Source organism: Cyanistes caeruleus, unplaced genomic scaffold (genome assembly GCF_971803275.1).
Source record: "Cyanistes caeruleus unplaced genomic scaffold, bCyaCae1.hap1.1 HAP1_SCAFFOLD_81, whole genome shotgun sequence".
NCBI classification, from domain to species: Eukaryota; Metazoa; Chordata; class Aves; order Passeriformes; family Paridae; genus Cyanistes; species Cyanistes caeruleus.
The window spans coordinates 693,564-720,703 of NW_028255891.1; the positions used below are offsets into that span (position 1 = coordinate 693,564).

The following is a 27,140-nucleotide window of genomic DNA, read 5'->3' on the forward strand; positions in this document are numbered from 1 at the left end:
ACATTTAGCAAATGCCCCAATTTCTCATCTCCTATTGAATATATTTGTTTTGGAAGCAAATTAAATTGAGATACATTAACTTTTAAAGATATCAATGCCATTGTTCTTTGCACTTCTCGAGCAATCTGTCGAGCTGTCCAGTCTGCCTTTCGATTCCCTTCACAAATTTTGGAGTTTCCTGATTGGTGTCCTTTGCAGTGCATAATTGCTACTTGTTCAGGTTTTGTATTGCTTTTATCAATTGCAGGACTGCATCTTGATGTTTAATGTGTGTGCCTTGAGCAGACAGCAGTCTTCTTTCTTTCCACAGCACTCTGTGGACATGCACTACTCCAAAGCACACTCTGAGCCAGTCCAGATGTTTCCCCTTTTCCCTTTACTCAATTCTAGTGCTCTGCTTAAGGCAACCAGTTCTGCCCTCTGGGCAGATGCATTTGCTGATAATGCTTTTGCCTCCACCATTGCACTGACTGTTGTTACCGCATATCCAGCGTATCTGATCCCGTTCTCCACCAAGCTGCTTCCATCTGTGAATAGCTCTCACTCTGCTTGCTCCAGTGGGATGTCTTTCAGGTCTTCTCTTGCCAAATAGGTGTCCCCTATTACTTCTACACAGTCATGCTCTAATGGGCCTTCTTCAGTTGTGGTACCCAGGAACAGAGCTGCATTCAAGAGGTCAGTTGTCTTTAGTGTGACATCATCCTGCTCAGTCAGGATTACCTGGAATTTCATCATCCTGCTTGGAGATAGCCAATGGCCCCTCTTTTGTTCTAAAACAGTGCTCACCATGTGTGGCACAGAGACATCTATGTGTCTACCCATGGTGAGTTTCCTGGCTTCTTGTGGCAGCATCATGCTGGCTGCAACTGCCCACAGGCATGAAGGCCATCCAGCACTCACCTTGTCAAGCTGTTTGGAAAAGCAGCCTACTGGCCTTTCCCAGCTTCCCAAACCTTGGCTCAGCACTCCCAGTGCTAGGTGTAGTCTTTCATGCACAAACAGCTGGAAATCTTTGGACAAATCTGGCAATCCGAATGCCAATGCCTCCTGTCAATGCCTCCTTCAGTTTGATTCTGGTAATTAGAATATTCACGATAGAAAAGAATATATTGGATTGTAACAAGAACTTCGCTCTCTTTACTCTTTACTCTTACCTCTTCCCTCTTCCCTCCTCTCTTTACCCCTCTCCCAGCTCCCCTCTTCCCTGCTCATAACTCTCAGCCCCCTCTCCCTGCTCCTACCCCTCTCGCCTTCCCTGCTCTTTCGCTCTCTTACTTCCTCCCCCGCCCTTCCAACCGCACCTCCCCTGCTCTACCTGTGCTCTCTTCCCTCCCCCGGACCACGTGGACGCCGAGGCTGGTGGCGGACATGGGTCTCCCCTCCTTTTGCCCTTATAATAAATTGCTTATATGTGAACAGCTTGACCCTGGAGAAGTCTCTCACCGCGAGTGAGCATTTTTACATCTCCAATAGACTTGAAGAATTTTGAGTGAATTTTCTTGAGATTTGTGGAAATTGGTGGAGATTTTGGGAGATGTCTGTGGAATTTTGTAATGTTTTGAGAAAATTTAGGGAATTTTGTGGGATTTTTCTGGCATTTTGAGGGGCTTCCAAGAATTTTGTGGGAGTTATCTTGAATTTTGTGGAAATGTGTGAAGATTTTGTGAGATGGTTCTGGAATTTTGTGGGATATTGAGGAAATTTAATGAATTTTTGAGGGATTTTTCTTGAATTTTGTGGACGCTTGTGGACATTTTGTGAGATGTGGTTGGAGTTTGGTAGGGTTTTGAGAATATTGAAGGAATTTTGTAACATTTTCCTGGAATTTTGAGGATTTCTCTTTAATTTCTTGGAATTTGAAGGAGACTTGAAGAATTTTGAGGGATTTTTTCCTAGATTTTGTGGAAATTGGTGGAGATTTTTTGAGATGTTGCAGGAATTTGGTTGGGATTTGAGAAGATTGAGAGAATTTTGTGGCATTTTTCTTGAATTTTGTGGGGTTTTCCAGAATTTTGTGGGATGTTTGTGGGATTTTGAGGAGACGTGAAGAATTTTTGAGGGATTTTTCGTGAATTTTGTGGATGTTTGTGGACATTTTGTGGGATGTTGCTGGAGTCTGGTAGGGTTTTGAGAAGATTGAAGGAATTTTGTAACATTTTCCTGCAATTTTGAGGATTTCCCTCGAATTTCTTGAATTTTGGAGGAGACTTGAAGAATTTTGAGGGAATTTTCTTAGATAATATGGAAATTGGTGGGGATTTTGTGAGATGTCTGTAGAATTTTGTAATGTTTTGAGAAGATTGTGGGAATTTTGTGGCATTTTTCTGGAATTTTGAGGGGCTTTTAAAGAATTTTGTGGGAGTTTTCTTGAATTCTGTGGAAATGTGTGGAGATTTTGTGGGACGTTGCAGGAATTTGGTAGAAATTTGAGAAGATTTAGGGAATTGTGTGGGGCTTTTCCTGAATTTTGTGGGATTTGGAGGAGACTTGAAGAATTTTGAGGGATTTTTCCTAGATTTTGTGGAAATTTGTGGAGATTTTTTTGCGACATCTCTGGAATTTTGTAATGTTTTGAGAAGATTGAGGGAATTTTGTGCTATTTTTCTTCAACTTTGTGGGGCTTTTCCAGAATTTTCTGTGATATTGAGGAGATTTTGTGGGATGTTTCTGGAATTTTGTGGGATTTTTGTGGGATTTGGAGGAGACTTGAAGAATTTTGAGGGATTTTTCCTGGATTTTGTGGAAATTGGTGGAGATTTTGTGAGATGTTGCAGGTATTTGGTTGGGTTTTGAGAAGATTGAGGGAATTTTGTGGGATTTTTCTGCAATTTTGTGGGGTTTTCCAGAATTTTGTGGGATATTGAGGAGATTTTGTAAGATTTTCTAGGATTTTGTGAGATATTTGTGGGATTTTGGGGAGACTTGAAGAATTTTTGATGGATTTATCTTGAATTTGTGGACATTTGTGGAGATTTTGTGGGATGTTGCTGGAGTTTGGTAGGGTTTTGAGAAGATTGAAGGAATTTTGTAACATTTTCCTGGAATTTTGAGGATTTCTCTTGAATTTCTTGGAATTTGGAGGAGACTTGAAGAATTTTGAGATTTTTTCATGAATTTTGTGGAAACTTGTGGAGATTTTATGAGATGGTTTTGGAATTTTGTGGAATATTGAGGAAATTTAATGAATTCTGTAGGATTTTTCTTGAATTTTGTGGACATTTGTGGAGATTTTGTGGGATGTTGCTGGAGTTTGGTAGGGTTTTGAGAAGATTGAAAGAATTTGGTAACATTTTCCTGGGATTTTGAGGAATTCTCTTGAATTTCTTGGAATTTGGAGGATACTTGAAGAATTTTGAGGGAATTTTCTTAGATTTTGTGGAATTTTATGGAGATTTTGTGAGATGTCTGTGGAATTTTGTAATGTTTTGAGAAGATTTTGGGGAATTTTGTGTGATTTCTCTGCAATTTTGTGGGGCCTTTTCCAGAATTTTTTGTGATATTGAGGAGATTTTGTGGGATGTTTCTGGAATTTTGTGGGATTTTTGTAGGATTTGGAGGAGACTTGAAGAATTTTGCGGGATATTTCCTAGATTTTGTGGGAATTGGTGGAGATATTGCAAGATGTTGCTGGAATTTGTTTGGGTTTTGAGAAAATTTAGGGAATTTTGTGGAATTTATCTAGAATTTTGTGGGATTGTGAGGAGATTTTGTGGGATTTTGTGGGATATTTGTAGGATTTTGAGGAGACTTGAAAAATTTTGTGGGAATTTTCTTGAATTTTGTTGATATTGGTAGAGATTTTGTGGGATGTTGCTGGAGTTTGGTAGGGTTTTGAGAAGACTGAAGGAATTTGGTAACATTTTCCTGGGATTTTGAGGTTTTCTCTTGAATTTCTTGGAATTTGGAGGAGACTTGAAGAATTTTGAGGGAATTTTGTTAGATTTGGTGGAATTTTGTAGAGATTTTTTGAGATGTCTGTGGAATTTTGTGGAAATGCTTTGAGAAGATTTGGGGAATTTTGTGGGATTTTTTCTGGATTTTTGAGGGGCTTTCAAGAATTTTGTGGGATTTTTCTTAATTTTGTGGAAATTTGTTTAGATTTTGTGAGATGGTTCTGGATTTTTGTGAGATATTGAGAAAATATAGTGATTTTTGTGGGATTTTTCTTGAATTTTGTGGACATTCGTGGAGATTTTGTGGGATTTTGAAGGAATTTGGTAGGGTTTTGATAAGTATGAGGGAATTGTGTGGGGCTTTTCCTGAATTTTGTGGGATTTGGAGGAGACTTGAAGAATTTTGAGGGATTTTTCCTAGATTTTGTGGAAATGTGTGGAGATTTTGTGAGATGTTGCAGGAATTTGGTTGGGTTTTGAGAAAATTGAGGGAATTTTGTGGCATTTTTCTGCAATTTTGTGGAAATTCTCTAGAATTTTGTGGGATATTGAGGAGATTTTGTGAGATGTTTGTGGGATTTTTGAGGAGACTTGAGGAATTTTTGAGGGATTTTTCTTGAATTTTGTGGACGTTTGTGGACATTTTGTGGGATGTGGCTGGAGTTTGGTAGGATTTTGAGAAGATTGAAAGAATTTTATAACATTTTCCTGGAATTTTGAGGATTTCTCTTGAATTTCTTGGAATTTGGAGGAGACTTGAAGAATTTTGAGGCAATTTTCTTGGATTTTGTGGAAATTTGTGAACATTTTGTGAGATGTCTGTGGAATTTTGTAATGTTTTGAGAAGGTTTAGGGAATTTTGTGGGATTTTTTTTAGAATTTTGAGGAGCTTTTGAAGAATTTTGTGGGAGTTTTCTTGAATTTTGTGGAAATTGAGAAAACGTGAAGAATTTTGTGGTGTTTCACTTGATTTTTTTCTGGAATATTTCTGGAGTTTTTTTGAATTAGAGTAGATTTTTGGGATATTTTTGGAATTTAGTTGAATTTTGTGTAATTGCATCAGATTTGTCTGTAATTTATGGTGGTTTTGTGGAATTTTGTGAATTTTTTAAAGAATTTTGTGGGATATTTAAATGCTTTAGGTATTTTTGTGGGATATTTCTATAATTTTGTGAGATATTTCTGGAATTTTGTAGGATTTTGAGAACATTTGGGGCAATTTTTATGAAGATTTTGATAAAAAAACTGGGAAAAAAGTGTTAAAACTGCTGAAATTTCAATAAACAAAGGAGAAAAGCAAAACCATCCCAGGGGACCTAAACTCCACCCTAAATCCGCATAGTTTGGCCTAACATCAGCCAAATGGGGTTAAAATCATCCCAAGGGGTCCAAAGTGCAACCACAAGGGCATAAAAATGCCCAAAGCGGTGTCAAACCCACTCCAAATGGCCTAAAATCACCCTGGGATCTCCCAAATGGGTGCAAGGTCCACCCTGAAAGTCGCTGGTTTTGCCTCAAATCACCCAAAGGGCCCCAACATCAGCCAAAGTGGCCTGAAACGCCCAAAAGGGACCTGAAATCACCCGAAAAGGGCTCGGTTCGAGCGGCACCGGGACTGGGAGCGAGACCCAGATGGAGACCGAGACCGAGACTGAGGCCTAGAGCGGGCCTGAGACTGGGACTGAATCCGGCACCGGCACCGAGAGCGGCACCGCTCCGGGACCGGGACTGAGACCGGGACCGGCACCGCTGCGCCATTGAGATCGACACCGGGACCGGAATCGGCTCCGGGAGTGCCCCGGGACTGCTCCGAGACTGAGAGCGAGGCCAGCACAGGGACTGGGATCAACACCAGGAGCGCTCTGAGACCGAGACTGAGACCAGAACCGGGATCAGCACCGGGATCACTCCAGGACCAGCACCGGGATCAGCACCGGGATCGGTCCAGGACCAGCACTGGGATCAGCACCGGGATCGCTCCAGGACCAGCACTGGGATCAGCACTGGGATCACTCCAGGACCAGCACTGGGATCAGCACCAGGAACGCTCCAGGACCAGCACTGGCACTGGGACAGGAACTGCTCCGAGGCCAAGACCAAGACCAGGACTGAAACCAGCACTGGCACCGGCACTGATACTGGCACCGCTCTGGGACCGAGACCGGGACTGAGAGTGAGGTGGAGACAAAGAGTGGGACCAGGAGCGCTCTGGGACCGACACTGGGACCACCACAGCTCCGGGACAGAGATCGACACGGGGACCAGAATCAGCATTGGGATCGCTCTGGGACCACCGTGTTCACTCCGGGCAGTTTTGGCCATGCCCCCAGACGAGACTGGGAAGGGCTGGGAAGAAACTGGGAGGGTGTTGGAGTCTGAGATACAGAGTGTGTGCCCTTGTTTCTAATGCTTAGTTCTAGGATTCAAAGAAACACTGAATTTCACATAAGATGAAATTCATGAGCATGTTTTCATGGTGATACATGAAAACAAATGTTAAGTTTAGATAGGAAAAGTCTAAGTGTGTAGATTAGAAAGTTTCTTAAATCACTGGGCTAAAAAGTAGTTTAGAGAACAAGAGACAAGATGGAGGATTTAGGGTGTTGTCTCTTGTCCTCCTTCTTTCTTCTTCATGTTCTTCTCCTAGGGGTTTTGGGGTAGTAGTAGGTGATTGGATAGAAAATACCGTAGTGCAGCACACAGGTGTTGGGTCATTGGGTCGCTAAGAAAAATAACTTAGTTGGCATCTGTTAATTGGGTAAATGGACATATAAAAGACCTTGAAGAGGATCTTTGTTAGCCATTTTATCCCTTTTCTATCATAGTGCACATAGCTCCTTGTACCTTGTAATGCTGATAAGAAAAGAATAAACAACTGAGACCGAACAAGAGAAAACTGACTCCCTCTCATCAATCTTCAGTTCAAAGGGAAAAAGAACCTAATCCAAAAGTCCTTAACAAGACAAATGGCGCCCAACGTGGGGCACCTTGAAGTGAAGGCTCCTGTTGGAAAAAAAAAACCAAAAAAAACCTGAAACAAATCAAAAAAAACCCAAACAAAATGAAGACAGTGGAAAACTGGAAAACTCCCTGGAAAGGGGAAAAAGAAGATCTCGGTAATCCCGGTGCTGGTGAGAGTGGACAAGCCAAGCCAGACGTCTGTGAGCTGTGGAACGGATCACGGATAGAGGAGCTGAGAGAAAGCTGACCCTGAGGTCAGGTAAGCCGTCAAAAGGGAGAAAAAATATGGGAAACATGTCCAAACCTGAGGGGGAGGTTTTGGCTATCTTGGAAACTATGGTCAAGGAGCACCCGATCTCTGTATCCACGGATGAGCTTAAAAGCCTTCTATCCTGGATACGGGCAGAATTCCCTAACGTGGATTCAGAGAAAATTTTTACCCCAAGCCTGTGGGAGAAAATAAACGTGAGAATATATGAAAAAGGCACTCTTAGATACGAGGCAGCGACTAAACTTTTAACAGCTTCTGCAGTGACTTATGAAGTCATGGCCAGTAAATGGGAATCTGAAACTCAGGCAAGGGACACGATGGCTCCAGAAAAACAGAAGGGTTTGCTTCAGTCAGATGCGGAATGCTTGTTACCGCACGCTGTAAAGTCTGTGGCAGCCTTCCTGAATTCCACCGTAGCACAGGGAATGTCTAAGCCTGTTGAAAGCCCAGAAAAACAACTATACAGAGACGAGGAGGCGATTCTAAAACGCGGGCAGAATCTGCAAAAAGGGGGCTTGGAGCTTTTGCAAGAGTGTCTGAGTTCTCTTGGAGCTGTTCCAGCGCTCGGTGCGCTGCTGCAGGCAGAAGAGGGAGGGGAAACTTCCTTTGCCGCCTGCGTGCCGGCAGCCGAGTCCCTTTCCGGCCCCAGGGGGGTGGAGTGGACAGCCCTGTCCCCCCTGGGAGGATACGGGAGGGTTCGGCCCGAGCCAGAGCGGTCCGGGACCTCCACGGGCACGGCGGACCCTGCGCCCCGCCTGCCAGGGCTGGGCCTGCAGCCACAGCTGTCAGTCAAAGTGATGTCAGCAGTGACGCAACCACCGCCGCAGCTCCAGACCCCGCCTGCGGCACCGCCCCCAGGTGCTGCAGCGGCACTTTTAAAATTAAATTCGCTTTGCAATACAGCTGCAGCACAGCAACAACAGCTGGAAAAAACAACAGCTTCACCACAGCAGATAAATCCACTGGATACCACACAAAGCCATGAGTCTTTTGAGCACAGCCGTGCAAATACACAGTTCTTTCAGTCTACAAATCCTCCCACAGACATGGACTCGGGGTTATGGGACATGCCAATACAAAGTCCAGCATCTCTGGAATGGTTTCAGAAAAATAGCCGAAAGGCAAAAATCAAAAGCATTGGTAAGATGCATTACTGGCTAATCTGCAAATTATGGCAGTCAGAAGCTTCAGAAAGAAGCCCTGTCATGGTTTTAAAGCAGTAACTAAAAAAATTACTTATTTCCTGCTGTGAGATATGGATTAGAACAAGAGCAAAACAGGCTTAAAACTTAAAAAGGGATAAAGAAAGTTTATTAACAGAACTACAAGAATAAGGACACCAGAATAAACTTCCAGAAAACCCTTTTTATCCCCCGCTACCCACCATTCCTTTTTTTCACATGACAACATAGAGATAAAAACTTTGGAACTTTGGTGTTTAAAAGTCCCAATTCCTGTTAGAGTCTTTTCATCACCCTTTGTAGAGAAACAGAAGTCTTCTTCTGCTAATCAATGGAGTTTCACAGAAGAAAACTATTTCTGTTATAGCTTTCTATTTCTCTGATGCCAGATGTCTAGAAATCTACCATTAGATTTTCTCCTCCCATTTCACATCACTCTGAGGTGTGTATGGGCCATGAGTTTAGGGATGTCATTTTAAGGATAAGTTATTCAAAGGCAAAAGTCCTCTTCATCTGTCTCTGTGAACTCTGGAACTGGAAAACAGTTTTCTCATTGCCCCCCAAGGCTTCAAATTTTCGCTTCACTCTGTTCCAGCACTTCACTGTATCACAATTACTCTACTTTTTACTCAAAATCCACACTTTGAACACTCCATTCCTCCCAATATACTCTGTCATGAATTAAAGGAGTTTTTTCAGAACACTATTGTCCATCTCCATAGCTTTAACAGAAAAATATTTCAGCTTAATTAAAGCATCTCCTTATTCTCCACCTCCTCTGAAGCTTAATTCTTTCCTTTACTGTCTCTTATAGTTTATGAAGTCTCTTTACATGTTGATTCCTCTCTTTTTCTCTCTCTGGGTAAAAGAATTAATCTGAAAGTCTCATCTGGGTAATGAAAAGGTTAAAATCTTGCCTAGGCTTTGTAGATGGTTCTGTGATCTCTGCCGGAGCAGCGGCTGGAGCTGTGTGCGCTGGAAGATTCTTCATGGCTGCTCTGGAGAGTGTGGTCACTGTCTCAGCCCGCCGCAGCTCAAGAGCTTTTTCTTTCTTTCCTGGGCAGTCTGTGGTGAATTCAGTCCCAGCAAAAAGTGCAGCCGAGCCAGGGAGCGGCCTGGCCCGGCCAGAGCTCGGGGCAAGCCCCGCAGGCCCCATCTCCCGGCCGGGAGCCGCGGCAGGCCCAGCCCAGCCCCTGCCCGGGCCGCATGGGCTGGGCCGGGGACGGGAAGCCAGCTGGAGCTCAGTTACCTTTCACAGCCAGCAAACCAAGAGACAAAGAAATTCCCAGCCTTAGGGCTTAAGCTGCTGTTCACAGCTTGATCTCACTTTGCAGTGCTTAAAACTGCTGTCAATTCTTAGAAATGGCCAGCTGTTGGCTAGGAGACAAACTCCCATCAGCCACCAGCGATTTTAACCTCCTTAGGTGTTTGACTTTGTTTTCTTTAATGCCAATCTATCACAACACCGTAGGACAGCCTGGGCTGGAGAGGGCACAGGGATGGGCAGCAGCTTCAAGGCCCTGCCAGAGGCAACTTGTGCAGCCCTTTGGCCATGGCTGCTGGGCCTGGGCCTGAGGCCAGCAGGGGACAAGTGACCCTGGCAGCCCTGGGGCCTCATTGCCTCCTTGTCCCTGCCCAGCAGCCTGGCAGGGGCCGCCCCATGGTGCTGCCCTTGGCATTGCACATCCCCACATGCCAGTGGCCCGGGAAGAGCCCTGAGCAATGAGGGAGGGACAGCATCTGCCTTGCCAGGGGCTGGGGCTCAGCCCTTGGCCCTTGGCATTCCTGAAACACATCCAGCTTTGCTCAGCACCACAGACACCTTTCCCTTGCTTGTCCCCAGCTGCCATCAGGGCCTCCAGTGTTCTGCTCTGCCTGGAACCTGGGGACACTTTCTCACTCGTGTCTCTCATTTCAACTACAAGAAACTTCAGTGTTTCCATCTGACTTGGAGCTCTTGAGAAGTTTCTGGAGCACACTCTGAGGGACTGAGTGTGATGCAAAGAACCCCAAAGGCCCGAGAGGGTGATGAAAGTGCTGGTGCTGTGTCTGTGCTGCTGAGCTGGGCCGGGCTCCTGGCCCAGAGGCAGCTCCTGGCAAGGGCAGCGCTGCAGAGAGACAGCTCTGGCCAGGAGCAGCTCCTGAGCACAGCCCAGCAGGGCTGGGGCCCTGCCAGGGCAGCTCAGGGACACGAGCAGGCCCAGACAGAGCTGCCAGGGGCTCAGCACTGGCAGGGGCTGTGCGATGTCCCAGAGGGGGCTGTGTCACAGCGGCACCTCTGGGGCTGTGTCTGGGAGCCCCAGAGCAGCTGGGATGTCAGAAAGGGGCTGTGTGACAGCTCCGAGTGGGTTGTGTGAGGTGACAGATGGGGCTGGGACATCACAGAGTTTGTTGTGTGAGGTCACTGAGCAGCTACAGCATCATAGAGGGGATTCTGTGACATCACAGAGCAGGCTGTGACATCACAGAGAGGACTGTGACATTAGACATTAGATACATGACATCACAGAGCAGGCTGTGACATCATGGCATGGCTGTATGACATCACAGACCTGGCTGTGAGATCAAAGTGTGTTCTGTGACATCACAAGGTGTCTGTATGACATCACAAAGAGGGCTGAGTGACATCACTGATGGCCTTGTGACATCACAAAGCTGGCTGTGACATCACAGAGGAGGGTGTGAGGCCATAGAGCACACTCTGCCATCATAGAGGGTGGCTCTGTGACATCTGAGAGTGGTTTGTGACATCAGAGTGTCACTGTGTAGCATCATAGAGCAGGCTGTGACATCACAGTAGACTGTGACAATATCTGCTGTCTTTGTGACATTACAGTCTTCTGTGACATTCCTCCACAGCTGTATGACGTCACAGGATGACATCCCAGAGTTGGCTCTGTGACATCACAAGGGCTGCCCAGAGTGGGCTGTGACATCACAGGGGCAGTGTGACATCCCAGGTGTCTGTGTGACATCCCAGGGAACTCTGTGACATCCCAGGTGTCTGTGTGACATCACAGGGGCAGTGTGACATCACAGGGGGAAATGTGAGGTCACTGGGGAGGTCACTCCACCCCAGCCCCTCTCACAGTTCCCCCCAGAGAAGTCCAACGCTGCTCCTGCACAGCGGGGTCCCCTGTCCCCCCGGGTTCCCCCACCCCTGGTGCCGCAGCCTCCCCCAGAGGATGTTCCATCAGATCGACCCCAGAGCCTGACACAGGGACGGGGCTGGGGCCGTGGGGGTGGGACGGGGGGACAGGGACCCCCAGGAGCATCCCTGTGTCCCCCAGGGCCAGAGCCTGGGCCAGGGCTCCTTCACCCTGTCACCAACGAGGGCTTGAGAGCGTTTGAAAAATCCCCGGCAAGGGAGCAGCAAAAACCAGATTTAATATTAAGTGACAGCAGCACAAAGTTCCTTGGCAAGAGTCACTCTGTAACACCTTGGGCAGGAGCTGATCTGGCTCTGTCACTTTGGGCCGCACCAGGAGTGGGTCACAGCCCAGGAGCAGGATGAGCCCAGCTGTGACTGGAGCACTCGCTCTATGGCTTTTGGCTGTCAGTCTGTGCTCTGAGGAGACAAGGATGAGAGGGAGGTCTTTTGCATGGGATAACAGAGGATTTATTGCTCTGGGGAATCTTGGGGGCAAAAGACAGAAAATGCGAGCGTGCAACAGCTGAAATAGGGAGGTGGTTCAAAGGGAGGGTACAAAGCATCAGCTAATCAGAGATATCCTGGGGAGGGTAAAAGGCAGGGTTCACAAAATCATCCTCCAATGAAGGAGGTATGGGGGGAAATTGGGTCACATGGACTAATCAAACATCGAAATTTAGGGGATTTCTGAAGTGGAATTCCAAGCATGCAGTGGGTCTAAGGTAGAATTTACAGGTGACTCAGGGTAAATTGACCAAGTGGGGTGGGAGGGTCTCATTTGGACCAAACCTTCAACTGGGGCAATAACAGAACATACCATGAACAAGAAACACACTGCAACAACCACCCTTTGTCCTGTTGTGGCAGGCCCCACTAAAACCTTTGTCCACCATTGCATTTCCAATGAGCCGGGTTTCCATGGCAATTGCCAGGACAGGTGACCCAGGTGTGGTGTCCCAGTGAGGGTTGCCATGGAAACAGGTGGCAGCACTGACCCTTTCTGTCTGGCTGAGCTGACCTTTGGCCCTGGCAGCGGCGTTTGCTGCTGGTTCCACGACGCCTGACCAGCCAGCGCGGCACAGGGCAGGTGGCCGTGGCACAAGCCCCCAGCAAGGGATCCCCTCTGGCTCTGGGCAGTGACAGCAGCCCTGAGCAAAGGGCTGGCACAGTGGGGTCAGTGCAGTGTCCATGGCAACAGCCCCTTGCAATGGCCCAGGGCAGGTTGGGATGATAATCCACCCTCACATCTGGCCCAGGGCAGCTCTGCAGTGCCCTTCCCCACAGCCTGGCTGCACAGAAGCACTTCCAGGGCTCTCTGCATTTCCCTTCCCTCACTCTTGTCGTTTTGATTGGGAACGGCTTTAAGGACGACAATGGACTCTCAAGGGAGTCACGACAGGAGAATTCTAGTTTATTACTTCAGCCCTGTCTTATAGACAGATACGTGGAAAAGTACAGAGAGGAAACTCTTATTGGTTAACAAAGTACTATATCACTATCATTGGTCAGGGGCACTTTGCCCCCCCTGAATCTCTCCTGCAAGGAGAAACAAGAAACTGCAAAACAACACCTGCAAGGCTGTTTAGTATCTTTGAGAATTGTTTTAATTCCTTCTCATGAATTTCCCAGGCTAGGCTTCAGTCAGGCCTGAGAGCTATGTGGCCTGCAATAACTACAGGCACTCTGGTTCAGATTTAGCATCCATAATTCACCTTTTTCGCTTAGGAAAAAAAATAAAAATGTACTGTGTTTGTAATTTTCTGTTGGGCCCTTCAGAAAAGGAACAAACACACACAAGAGGTTTCTTTTACTAGAAATTGGAATGGATGCTGATTTAGAATTAATTTAGAATTTTGGTTTATGTTTTGGTATTTAGGATTTGTTCTCCTTGCAAGGATTTGATGGTTGAGTCTAATATTTCTAATTCAGTGAATTAATACACACACTATACAAAACTATATACAACATTGTTAGTCTGTTCGAATTGACAGTCTAACATGTCAATAGAGTAGTTTGAAAGAACACCAAAGTGATAAAAACAATGCACAATGCAATTTATATGCAATTGATCCCCTCTTCTTATCCCGCTTTTTTTTTTTTTTTTTCAAATACAATTGAGGGATTTTTGAGGGATTTATAAAGTTTTCATGGTTGCTGTTATTGTTCATCGGGTTTGAACAGTAGTTCATGAATTTCAGGAAGGTTTAGGGAATTTGAAGTTACCATCTCTTCACGGCTGTTTGTCAGTTCTGTAAACACAAAATTTAAAAAATACAAAGTGAGTTAGTTTTGGGTCCTGCAGGGACTGCAAGACACTGGCACGGCTCAGGCCGCTGGAGTTGACAGACTTCGTCGAGGCATCTCCTCGGGTCGGTGCAGAAGGTCCCGGTGGAGTGGCCCGCCGTTGTCTTTCTCTCCCCCCGCCACCTTTATGGGTGCGGGGGGGCCGCTGTTAGAGTTCAGATCGGGAACGGAGCACGGCAAGCGCTCTCTCTCCCTCCCGCGCCTCCCCGCTGGAGCGCGGGGGGACCGCGAGGGCGAGCCGTCCCGCGCACGCGCGGGGAGAGCGAGGTTCGCCGGCCCCCCCCGCGCTTTCTCGCCGGTGCTTTGGACGCGCGGGGGGGCGATGCTTGCCATGGGCCTGGCCCCGGCCCCAGATTTGGGTTTGAGTTCGGGGTTTTTGGGGTTTTCGCGGCCGGCGGCGGCGGGCAGGCACAGGGGGAAAGCGAAGCTGCTGCTTTTCTTCTCCCCGCCGCTCCTCCGCCCGCGGTCGGCCGGCGGCCGGCCGGACCACAGCTGGTGTCGGCGGGCAGGCGCAGGGGGAACGCGGTTGCTGTTTCCCCTCCCCCCGCCGCTCCTCTGCCGGGGGGAGCCGCGTGCCCCGCCGCGTTGGTACACGGGGGGTTTTCTTGGGCGGGCCCGCCCCCTCCCTCGGTGGCGGTGGCCCGCCGTGTTTCGGAGCTGCGCTCGGACTCCTCGGCAGCGGTGGCCCGCACGCCGGGCGCGGGGGAGTTGAGCGCTGACTCTCTCCCCCTCTCCCGCCGCGCTGACGGGCCGCAGCGGGGATGTCTGCGCTTTTGTTCGCGGCACAGAAGGAAGAAGCTGGGACAGCTCGGAGGCGCTGGAGAAAGGAGGTTCTGCGGCAGCCGGCGGTGGCGCTTTTGGCGCCGGCGGAGGCTCTGCGGGTGGCACAGGCGGAGGCGGGCAGTCTCCCGTTGGCAAAGCCCGCGCGCCCAGCTCCGCGGATGGCGGCTGCTCAAACCTCTCTGGAGAGGGAGATCTCTGGGCTGCGGGTTGCTCTCGCTCGCCGCCAAAGTCCTCCGAGGGTCTGGGCAGAGCTAAAAGAGCACTACGCAGCTCATCCACGGTTTCATCTCCCGGTCCCTTATCTTGTACAAAGGAGGCACTCCCGGCAACTAAGTTTTTCATCCCGGTTTTACTGTCCTCAGACTGGCTCCGTTTCAGCGCTTTAAAAAGCACTCCCCAGGTGGCTGCTAGGCTACACACGCTGATATCTCCGTTCATGAATTTTGACCGTAAATGGTTCTCTATTGACAGCCAAAGTTCGAGATTAAAGGCATTGTCCATAGTTATATTAAAACCTTGCTCTTTCACCCACTGGAATAAATCACGCATGGCATCTTCAGAAACACAGAGTCCCATGCAGGGCAGGGCATCCTGCCATGCAAGGTAGACCAGCTGCTCATCAGCTGAAGTACAGTCCTTCATTATGAGGACTTTATCTTGGCGGCTCCGCGAATGTAATCACACACACGCTAACGGCTCGGACCCGGGGATTTTGAGCTCTGCTTCGCCAAGACGACCGTTCCAAACCTACTCACTGGCAGGCTCCACTATCCCGTTGGTTTCCAGAACCAGCTTCCTCTAGGAAAGCCCGGGAGAATTCCACTTACCCCTCTAGGGGGAAGGGCTGGCTTTTTCCCGCTCGCTGCTTACCCTCAGGGGATTAGCAGAAGTCACGTCGGTTGCCTTCTGACCTCGGGGGTCGGCTGCACCACACGTCGGGCGGTCACCAGATGTCGTTTTGATTGGGAACGGCTTTAAGGACGACAATGGACTCTCAAGGGAGTCACGACAGGAGAATTCTAGTTTATTACTTCAGCCCTGTCTTATAGACAGATACGTGGAAAAGTACAGAGAGGAAACTCTTATTGGTTAACAAAGTACTATATCACTATCATTGGTCAGGGGCACTTTGCCCCCCCTGAATCTCTCCTGCAAGGAGAAACAAGAAACTGCAAAACAACACCTACAAGGCTGTTTAGTATCTTTGAGAATTGTTTTAATTCCTTCTCATGAATTTCCCAGGCTAGGCTTCAGTCAGGCCTGAGAGCTATGTGGCCTGCAATAACTACAGGCACTCTGGTTCAGATTTAGCATCCATACACTCTTGCCTCACTCACACACCTCCCAACCACCCACTTGGTGCTTTCAGCTGCAAGGAGTTCAAAGCTTGTCTGTCCTTCAGCAGCTGCTCTAATTCTGCCTTCAGCCAACTCTGGGTTTGTGTTTATTGCAGAACTTCCTGTGTGTCTGAAACATTCCTTGCCTGGTTCTGCCTTGGGGAAGGGGAACCTCCTTGGTGGCACCTTGGGCTGGCACACACTTGAGGAGGGTGTCTGTTTTCCACGGGGAAACTCAGCAGTTTTAGACTGCTAAAATCAAAGAAGAAAACCCCTCTTTGCCTGAGTGCAGCCAGTTGTGTGAGCAAAGCAGATCCCAGAGGAGTGAGGAGAGACAGGATGGGGCTGGGGAATGTGGAGCAAGGTTGTCCACACTGGGTCAGACCTCAAGACACAGCTTCTCTGACCTGCCCAGACCTCCTTAGGAGAGACCCTGGATCAATAATGATCACTGAATGCTGCAATCACCTCTGCTCTAAAGTGAACAGGAATAAAAGACACCCTTTAAAATAGGAACACATATTTCCTAGAAGTTCTTTGAACTATTTCTCCATAACTATTGCAGGAAACTTTCCTAAGAACTGCACCAGACCAGAGGGAAATCAAGGCACAGCCATGGTTTGTTGGGACTTGCTTGATCCTAATGAGCCCCGTGGTGCATTTGGAGCTGAGCCCTGGAACCTCAGGGCCTGAGAGGAGATTGCACAAACCTTTCCAGGAGTCCAAGTCAGGGGAAAATATCCAAAGTTTCTCCAAAGATTAATGGGTGCCACTGAGGTCCATCCCCAGCACAGGCTCCTCATGGACTCCTTGGAGGAGAGAACTGGAGGCCAGGATTGCACAGAAACCTCTCAGAGACTCAGTGTGGAAAGGACAATCCAAAGCAGCTGAAAAACCCCTGAGTATCTCAAAGTATTGATGAGCCCCACTGAGTGTCAATGCAGAGCTCCCAAGGGACTCGTTAAAGCAGATAACTGGGGCCATGATTGCACAAACTTCTCAGACATTCAGTGTGGGAAGGAAAAAGGAAAGTACCTTAAGAACCTGAAGTACCTTGAAGCATTAATGAGCTCCACTGAGTGTTGTTACTGACAAAGCCTCTCAAGGGACTAATTACAGCAGATAATTGGAGGCCAGGATTGCACAAACTCTTAAAAGACTCCAAGGCAAAAGCCAAAGTCCTTTGAAAAAGCTGCAGTTGCTGGGAGCATGAAGGAGCCCCCAGGGCCATTCCTGAGCAAGGCTCCCCAGGGACTCCTTCCAGCAGATCCCTGAGGCCACTGGCATGTGGGCTAGGGGGGATGCTGAGGGCAGGCCAAGGGGGTGACAGTGGCCAGCCTTGCTGGGGCTGTGCCAGGAGGCCCCAGGGCCTCAGGACAAGGTGTCTCCTCACAGCCCTTGCTGGCACAGAGGCTGCTGTGGCCCAGGGCACCAAGCCTTGGCTTCTCTTTGTCCCCACCTGTCATCAGTGCCTCCAGTTCTCTGCTCTGCCTGGGGCCTGGGGACACTTTCTCAGTGCTGTCCCTCAGTGGGACCCATTAAAAGGAAAAGAAACTTTGGAGTTCCATTCTGACTTGGAGTTCTTGACAGGTTTCTTCCCCTGCCTCTCAGGGACTGATGTTCAGGGCCTCAGCACAAAGCCCCAAGAGGCTCATTAAAGTCCTGCTGCTGTGTCTGTGCTGCTGAGCTGGGCCGGGCTCCTGGCACAGAGGCAGCTCCTGGAAACCAAGAAGAGCTTCAAAAGCACATTTCTCTTGCTGAGCAGCTCTTCTGCCAGCCCAGCAGGGCTGGGGCACTGCCTGCAGCCACCCCAGGCACAGCCCAGAGGCACAGAGAGCTTCAATCAGTCAGGGCTGGGAAGGTGCTGAGAAGTGGCTGGGGCAGAATCCCTGCCAGCCCTTGACACAGGAAGCCTCTGGCTGCAGGACAATGCAGCTGCAGCTCCTGGAGCCATCTCCTAAAGCTGGAACATGCCAGTGCCTACAGACTCTGTGAGTACATTCTCTGCCTGTCCCTTGTGCAGAGCAGCCAGGGGTGCCCAGGGCTGTCCTGCAGAGCAGGGTCCTGCAGCCCAGGGCGCTGTGCTGGGGCAGGGACTCTGCTGCCTGCCAGGGACAGCTCTCAGCCAGCCCGGGGAGCTGCTCCCAGCGCTGGGGAGAAGCTGTGGGGGGAAGGAGCCACCCTGAGCAGGGCAGGGGCTGCTGCTGAGAGGGGCTGTGTGGGGCAGGGCTGCTCCCAGCTCCAGACCTGCCTGGACAGAGCTCCAGAGGACACTTCCCAAAGGAAGGTGAGACTGGGATTGCTGTAAAGATCAGGAGATTTTCTGAGTGTTTTCAATTTCTTTCTTTAAGCAGGGTGGGAAAGTTGCAATGATGACAAAAGGATTTCTACTTTTTATATATTTTAAATATATTTTTAGATTTGTAAACTATTATTATATAGTTATAAAATCATAATCCTTAAGTAACTCTATTAAACTGCTATTATATACTTCTATAACTGTTATCCTGATTTAGCTCTAGTACATTTCTTAACCTTTCTCTTAGATTTTAGAACAATAAAGTGACTTTCTAAATAGATTTCTGAAATACTATATAGTCTTATCATCAGAAAGAGGAGCTACTGGAAGAACATTTTGCTTTTTAACTGGAATGTGAGCAGTCATAACAAAAAGTGGGGCAAAGAAACCCTTGGACCAACTCCAATGGGTTGACTCAGGGGCGTGTAACTGGGGCAATGAATCTCCTATTGAATGTTTCTGTTAAATATCCTAATTAATCAACCTTCTTAAATTGTTGAAATAAGTGGCTGGGTATGCCACATCCCCACTGGGACACCTGGAAGCTTCCAATGAAACTGGTTTTTACTTTACTGTTCTAACACTGTTAAAAGTTTGTGGGTTTTTTCTCTTTTGATTATAGACAACAGGGTGATGAGAGAAGCAGAAGAGGAATTGTAATCCCAGAATCACAGAACATTCTGAGTTGAAAGGGACACACCAGGATCAGCAAAGTAATGTTGGAACATTTACAGAGATGCCAGAATTGTAACTTTGGGTGCTCAGTCTCTCTGCTGGGAGCCTCCTAAATGGCTAAATGCACTGCTCTGATATTGTCATTGTTACCTGGGGCTCTCAGGGAGGCTCTGGCATCTGCAGCAGCTGAGTCAGGCCCTGCCCTTGGGATTGCTGCCAGGCAGGTGTGTCCATGGGAATGGGGTGTCCCAGCTTCCCTGTGACCTGTGGGGCTGTGGGCAAAGCAGTCCATGGCAAAGGGGAATGAGCTGAGCTGCCTCCCTGAGATCCCATCATGGGCACACCTGGGCATCTCCTTGCTGTGTCCTTCCAAGCTCTGAGCTGCCCTCCTGGCTGCAAATCTGTGCCAGAGCCTCTTGGACTTCCCTGAATGTCCCACGGGGAAGGGCAGAGATGTCATAGCTGAGGAAATGCTGTTGGCTTTGCCAAGGGAGCCGTGAGTGTCCTTGGCAGAGCGGGGTGCTGAGACCTTGCCCAGAGACCTTTAGAGAGGGTGAGACATTCAGGGATCCCTCTGCCCTGGGCAGGGTCTGGTTTATGCCAGGGTGACACAGGAGTGTGATTGTGCTCTGATTCCAGCCAAAGGTGCAAAGCCAGGGCAGTTGGGAACAAGCCCATCCAGCCCCTCACCTTCCCTAAGCCACAGGGAATCTTTTGCCTCTCACATCTCTCAGTGGCAAACTCTGAGTGCAGCAGAAATGCTGGGGATTTCTGACCTCAGAGAACCAGGAATGATGTGTGGGCAGGAGAACAATTCCTAAAACCATCTCCTGCCATACTTTAGAACTGTGTGTGCAGGTGGTACCAAGCCCTTCAGCTTTAGGAGTGATTCCCCTGACAAATACTGAATTTCCAGCCTTGTCCCTCTGCCACATGGCCACAAACCCAGGGCAGCAGGGCAGGGATGGCTCCTGGAGAGCCCCCAGGCACAGGCCTGGCTGCTCCTGGCACACTCAGCACAGCTGGAGCTCAGGCAGGGACCTGGGTGAAGGTTTTCCCAGAGCAGGAACAAAGGTGAGTCCCAGCCTCTCCTGACTTGTCACTGTTCTTTTTCCATGAACAGGTCCCCATGCCCAGCCACAGCAAATGTCCAACAGCAGCTCCATCAGCCACTTCCTGCTGCTGGCACTGGCAGACACGCGGCAGCTGCAGCTCCTGCACTTCTGCCTCTTCCTGGGCATCTCCCTGGCTGCCCTCCTGGGCAACGGCCTCATCATCAGCGCCGTAGCCTGCAGCCACCACCTGCACAGCCCCATGTTCTTCTTCCTGCTCAACCTGGCCCTCACTGACCTGGGCTCCATCTGCACCACTGTGCCCAAAGCCATGCACAATTCCCTCCGGGACACCAGAGAAATCTCCTACACAGGATGTGCTGCACAAGTATTCTTTTATGTTCTCTTCACTACAACAGGGTTTTCCCTGCTGACCATCATGTGCTACGACCGCTACGTGTCCATCTGCAAACCCCTGCACTACGAGACCCTCCTGGGCGGCAGAGCTTGTGCCCACATGGCAGCAGCTGCCTGGGCCAGTGGCTTTCTCTATTCACTGCTGCACACAGCCAATACATTTTCCCTGCCCCTGTGCCAGGGCAATGCCCTGGACCAGTTCTTCTGTGAAATCCCACACATCCTCAAGCTCTCCTGCTCCAAATCCCACCTCAGGGAAGTTTGGCTTCTTGCAGTCAGTGTCTGTTTAGCACTTGGCTGTTTTGTCTTCATTGTTTTCTCCTATGTGCAGATCTTCAGGGCTGTGCTGAGGATCCCCTCTGAGCAGGGACGGCACAAAGCCTTTTCCACCTGCCTCCCTCACCTGGCTGTGATCTCCCTGTTCCTCAGCACTGCCTCATTTGCTCACCTCAAGCCCCCCTCTATCTACTCCCCATCCCTGGATCTGGCACTGTCAGTTCTGTACTCAGTGATGGCTCCAGCCCTGAACCCCCTCATCTACAGCCTGAGGAACCAGGAGCTCAAGGCTGCAGTGTGGACACTGATGACTGGACAATTTCAAAAACATTAAACTGCTGGTCAGTTTCTGCAAATCACTTGTAATAAAAGTTGTCTTTGATAGTTCTTATTCGTTTCATTTTGGAGGTTTTCTTTCTTAATTTCTTTCTTTCTTTCTTAAAGGTTTTCCTTTTTTAATCTTGTCCACAAAGAAATGTCATTGTTTGTGCCATTTCTCATTTTGTTTCTCTCCACCTTCCTGTGGCCACAGACTGTGTCAATGAGGGGCTGAGCTCTTGCTGGTTTAAAATGAACTAAAGGGTCTCCCAGCAAAGTTTTCTCCAGAGATCCCCTTTTTGTTCCCTTCTCTGGAGCTGCAGCAGCAGTGTCTGTGTGCAGAGCTGGGGGCAGATCAGTGCTGGCACAGCAGCTGTGCCCAGGAGCAGCAGCACTTGGTGTTGCCAGTGCTGCTCCCGTGCCACTGCCCCGCTGCCCTCCTGGCCCTGGTGTTGCTGCAGGGCCTGAGTGCTCTCGGGGCCGGGCACAGCCCTGGGGGCGGCAGTCCTGGGGTGACTTTATGATACTGGTATCCCCAATCATCTGGTTTATGTTATATATTAAGTCCTGCACATTTAAGACTGTCTTTGAAAGCAAGAGAGGGGAAAGAAGAAGTGCGCAGTGTGTTAAGGAAAACATCACTCCCACACACTCCGCTCCTGGACTGTGGTGTCTGCAGCACGGACAGACAGCGGGACAGAGCTTCTCTCTGACTTTTAGTTAGTTTTAGCTAGCTGAGGCAGAGGAGTTCCCTGGACCCTTGTTTTTTTCAATTTTCTTGGATCTGTGCAAGCCTGCTCTGGACTGAACACCCAGCCAAACCCCGGGAGCTCACGCCTGTGGCCCACCGGGGCCTGGGCCTCGGCACTTTTCCAGCGTTGGAGGGACTGATAAGAACCTGAGCGAGCCGAGCTACACCACATGAAAAAAGACTTTTCTTCCTAGACTTACCATTCCATCGAACAGCAAGAGGTTTTATTATTTAATATTACTCAATTTCTGTTAAATAAACAGCTTTTTCCACTTCTCTCCACGGAATTTTTGTTTTTTTTTCCCTTTTCCCGGACCCGTTGGTGGGGAGGGGCATTTCCCTGTGGAGATCCCCATTTGGAGTTTTCCTTCCTGATTTGCCCTAAACTAGGACAAATACAGTTTTTGGCGCCCGAACGTGGGGCAAGAGAAAGTGGAAAAACCTGTACTGATTGTTGGTTGTATTTATTCTGTATTGGGATAAAGCAGTCTGTAGTCATGTTGTTTGGATACATAATGTCTCTCGGGGTGGAGGCCTTTATGTGGACCTGGTCCCTAAAAGTTTTTGAGGTTTTAATACCTGTCTTTGCCCTCTTTCACAGTAGAGGGGCACGGATTAGAATGGTTATTGTGCTGGGCTCGGTGATACTGATTTATAGTAAGTTTATAGAACTACTGAAGTTTCTGTCAGGTATGTTTCGCTCATGGTTTCTTCGCCCGACCCTGCCTCCCAGTCCCAGTAGCACATTTTGGGAGTTTATTGGTAATTGCACCCAGTTTGTTAGAGGAAGACCAGGGGATGAGGCTTTTCAGCCTTTTCTTTCCTTCTTCTCCTTTAAATCTGTTATGTCCCTCTTTGAGAATATCCAGTTTCCCCTGAGTGTTAAGGATACCACTTTCCTGGTAGTACAGCTGGTTCAGCTGTTACGCTTCCTCTATATAGTCTGCAGCTTCTCTAGGATGAGGGCTGAGATATCCAGAAGAGCCAACGAGACCCCTGCCCCAGAAGTAGACTCAGGTGTGGGAAATCCTGAGTGGTGTAAAGAGTGAGAGAGAATTAGCCGAACTCTGAAAGAATTTTCTGATCCCCCAGCCTGGGAATTTTCACGTGAACAAATTCAGAACCCAGATGAAGTAGGGAAATATCTGGAAGAGAATTGCTGTGATGATTCTAAAAAGAAAAATCTCATTGCAATAAGCTGGGCCCTAGCGTATGCTTATCGCACGCTGCTAGATACTGTAGGGCAGGCAGATAAATCAGCAGCTACCCCAGTGACTCAGGCTAAACCAGACAGTGAGCCTAAGCCAGCAGCCAAACCAGACAGTGAGCCTAAGCCAGTGTCTGTTGCTCCTGCCACGAGAGGCATGAAATTCAAAACCAAAACCCATCAGCCAGTAGATGATGATAATGGTGATGCGGAGGAAGGACCCTCAAGACCAGCAACTGACCAAAAATCAGAAGGCACTGGTGAACTCCCTGAAGGACCTTCGTGGCCTGAGAAAAGATTACACTCGACGACCTGATGAATCTATAATTAGTTGGTTAGTCCGTCTGTGGGATGCTGCAGGTGAGGCTACGGTTCTGGATGGCACTGAAGCGAGGCATCTGGGATCCCTGTCACACGATCCGGTTATTGACCAGGAGATGATGAGGGGGGCTGACCCTTAGAGTCTCTGGGAATGGGTCCTGAAAAGTGTGGCACAAAGATATCTGTGTGCAGACGATCTCTATATACAGCAAACTCGTTGGAAAACCATAGAACAAGGGATTCAGCGCTTGAGAGAAATGGCAATAGAGATTGTCTTTGTGGGTGACTTAGGTACTAGAAATCCAGACTTGGTGCCATGCACATCTGTGATGTGGCGAAAACTTGTTCGACTTGGGCCACAAGAATACGCTTCTGCTTTAGCAACAATGAAGCAGGATGACCGGGAAGAGACTGTGCTGGATATGGCGAAGAAGCTTCGAGCATATGCAGATACCGTGCATGGCCCCATGCAGGCAACAATTGCAGCTATGGAAACACGTATGCAAAACTTCCACGACAAAATGGAGGAGAATTTCAAGAAACTCAGGGAAGACCTTCTTCCAGTCTCAGCAGTACAGACCAGGAGCCCTGGTACTCAACACAGAAGTTCCCCAGATAGAGAGAAAAAGCTACGAGCTGAGCTGTGGTTTTTCCTACGTGACTGTGGAGAAAACATGAAAAGATGGGATGGAAAATCTACTGCTGCTCTGGCAAAACGGATGCTTGAACTGAAAGACAGCAAGACTCAGGGGGAATACTCCACCAAAAAGAAAGCCGCTCCAGTAGCCTGTAGTCAAACCGACAAGTATGATGATAACCAAGCTTAGAGGGGCCCTGCCTCTAGCCAGGTAGAGGCTAGGGAAAACCGTGTCTTTTGGACTGTGTGGATTCGTTGGCCTGGCACATCAGAACCACGAAAATATGAGGCCTTGGTTGACACTGGTGCACAGTGTACCCTAATCCCATCAAGATATGTAGGGGCAGAATCTGTTTCTATTGCTGGTGTGACAGGGGGATCATAGGACTTTACTTTAGTGGAAGCTGATGTGAGCCTGACTGGAAATGAGTGGAAGAAGCACCCCATTGTGACTGGCCCAGAGGCCCCCTGCATTTTAGGCATAGACTACCTCCGAAGAGGGTATTTTAAGGACCCAAAGGGGCTTAGGTGGGCATTTGGGATAGCAGCTATAGAGACAGAGAGCATCAAGCAATTGAACACTTTGCCTCGACTGTCAGAGAACCCATCTGTAGTAGGACTCCTGAAGGTGGAAGAACAGCGAGTACCAATTGCCACCTCGACAGTGCACCGCCGGCAGTATAAGACAAATCGAAATGCTGTGATCCCCATCCACAAGATGATCCGAGAACTGGAGAGCCAAGGGGTGGTCAGCAAAACTCACTCACCCTTCAACAGCCCCATCTGGCCTGTGCGTAAATCTGAAGGAGAATGGAGATTGACTGTGGACTATCGTGCATTGAATGAAGTGACTCCACCTCTGAGCGCTGCTGTGCCAGATATGTTGGAGCTCCAGTAGGAGCTGGAGTCCAAGGCAGCGAAGTGGTACGCCACTATTGACATTGCCAATGCATTTTTCTCCATTCCCCTGGCAGCAGAATGCAGGCCTCAGTTTGCCTTCACCTGGAGGGGAGTGCAGTACACCTGGAACCGACTGCCCCAGGGGTGGAAGCACAGCCCCACCATCTGCCATGGACTGATCCAGGCTGCCCTGGAAAAGGGTGAGGCTCCAGAACATCTGCAGTACATTGATGACATCATTGTTTGGGGAAAGACGGAAGAAGAGGTCTTTGAGAAAGGAGAGAAAATCATCCAGGTTCTCCTGAAAGCCGGTTTTGCCATCAAGAAGAGCAAAGTTAAGGGACCAGCTCGTGAAATTCAGTTCCTGGGGGTAAAGTGGCAAGAAGGACGGCATCAGATTCCCACTGAGGTTGTCAATAAGATCACAGCAATGTCTCCGCCCACTAGCAAGAAGGAAACGCAAGCTTTCCTAGGTGCCATAGGTTTTTGGAGGATGCACATTCCTGAGTACAGCCAGATTGTGAGCCCTCTTTACCTGGTCACCCGCAAAAAGAACACTTTCCAGTGGGGCCCTGAACAACAACAAGCCTTTACTCAGATCAAACAGGAGATCGCTTATGCAGTAGCCCTTGGCCCAGTCAGAACAGAACCAGATGTGAAGAACTTGCTCTACTCTGCAGCCGGGAGCCACGGTCTGTCCTGGAGCCTTTGGCAGAAAGTGCCTGAGGAGACTCGAGGCCGACCACTGGGATTCTGGAGCCAAAGTTACAGAGGGTCCGACGCCAACTACACTCCCACAGAGAAGGAAATTTTAGCCGCCTATGAAGGAGTTCAAGCCGCCTCAGAAGTGATTGGCACAGAAGCACAACTCCTCCTGGCACCCCGACTGCCAGTGCTGGGGTGGATGTTTAAAGGAAAGGTTCCTGCTACCCACCACGCCACTGACGCTACATGGAGCAAGTGGATCACCCTCATCACGCAGCGCGCCCGTATTGGAAACCCAAATCGCCCTGGGATTTTGGAGATAATTACAAACTGGCCGGAAAGTGAAAACTTTGGTCTCACTGATGAAGAGGAGCAGGAACAAGTGACACGGGCTGAAGAAGCTCCACCGTACAACCAACTGCCAGCAGAAGAAGCACGCTATGCTCTGTTCACTGATGGTTCCTGTCGCGTCGTAGGGATAAACCGGAAGTGAAAAGCAGCCGTATGGAGCCCCACACGACAGGTCGCAGAGGCCACTGAAGGAGAAGGTGGATCAAGCCAACTTGCTGAACTCAAAGCTGTTCAACTAGCCCTGAACATTGCTGAAAGAGAGAAGTGGCCAAAGCTCTACCTCTACACGGATTCATGGATGGTAGCCAATGCTCTGTGGGGATGGCTGGAAAGATGGAAAAAGGCCAAGTGGCAACGCAGAGGAAAGCCAATCTGAGCTGCTGATGAGTAGAAAGACATCGCCACCAGGGTAGAGAAACTGTCTGTGAGGGTCCGTCATGTAGATGCCCATGTCCCCAAGAGTAGGGCTAATGAAGAGCACCGAAACAATGAGCAGGTAGATCAGGCTGCAAAGATAGAGGTGTCAAAGATAGACTTAGATTGGCAACACAAGGGAGAGTTGTTCCTAGCTTGATGGGCCCATGATGCCTCAGGTCATCAGGGGAGAGATGCCACCTATAAGTGGGCACGAGACCGAGGAGTGAACCTAACCATAGACAGTATTTCCCAAGTTATCCATGACTGTGAGACGTGTGCCACGATCAAGCAGGCCAAGCGGTTGAAGCCGCTATGGTATGGTGGGCGTTGGTCCAAATATAGGTATGGAGAAGCCTGGCAGATTGACTACATCACACTGCCCCAAACCCGCCAAAGCAAGCGCTACGTGCTCACGATGGTAGAAGCCACCACTGGATGGTTAGAAACCTACCCTGTGCCTCATGCCACTGCCCGGAACACCATCCTGAGACTTGAAAAGCAGGTCCTTTGGAGGCATGGTACCCCTGAGATTGAGTCAGACAATGGGACTCATTTCAAGAACAGCCTTATAAATAGCTGGGCTAGGGAACATGGCATTGAGTGGGTGTACCATATCCCCTACCATGCACCTGCTGCTAGAAACGTTGAACGGTGCAATGGCTTGCTTAAAACCAGCTTGAAGGCACTGGGTGGGGGAACTTTCAAGAACTGGGAAATTAATTTAGCAAAAGCCACATAGTTGGTGAACACCCGAAGTTCCACTAACAGAGCAAACCCTGCCCAATCTGAGCCCTTTAGAGCGAAAGATGGAGATAAGGTTCCAGTGGTACATATGAGAGGTATGCTGGGAAAAACTGTTTGGGTTAATTCTGCCTCCAGCAAAGACAGTCCAATCCGTGGAGTTGTCTTTGCTCAAGGACCGGGTTGCACTTG

The 27,140-nt window shown here is 48.9% G+C and overlaps 1 protein-coding gene across 1 annotated transcript; it reads left to right on the forward strand.

Moving 5' to 3' along the window:
* The first annotated feature begins 17,059 nt into the window (after positions 1-17,059).
* Positions 17,060-21,165, forward strand: LOC147646719 (olfactory receptor 14J1-like). Its single transcript, XM_086873045.1, has 3 exons — positions 17,060-17,872; positions 18,803-18,927; positions 19,979-21,165. Exons 2-3 carry the CDS (start codon positions 18,897-18,899, stop codon positions 20,932-20,934), a joined length of 987 nt encoding a protein of 328 aa, XP_086729171.1. The 5' UTR covers positions 17,060-17,872; positions 18,803-18,896; the 3' UTR covers positions 20,935-21,165.
* Positions 21,166-27,140: the final 5,975 nt, after the last annotated feature.

Bases quoted from the DNA above. Each gene is read 5' to 3' on its own strand.
- LOC147646719 (XM_086873045.1), top strand. From the start codon at position 18,897: ATGTTGGAACATTTACAGAGATGCCAGAATT. The intron at 18,928-19,978 runs GTAACTTTGGGT...TTCCATGAACAG, and splicing joins TTTACAGAGATGCCAGAATT to GTCCCCATGCCCAGCCACAG.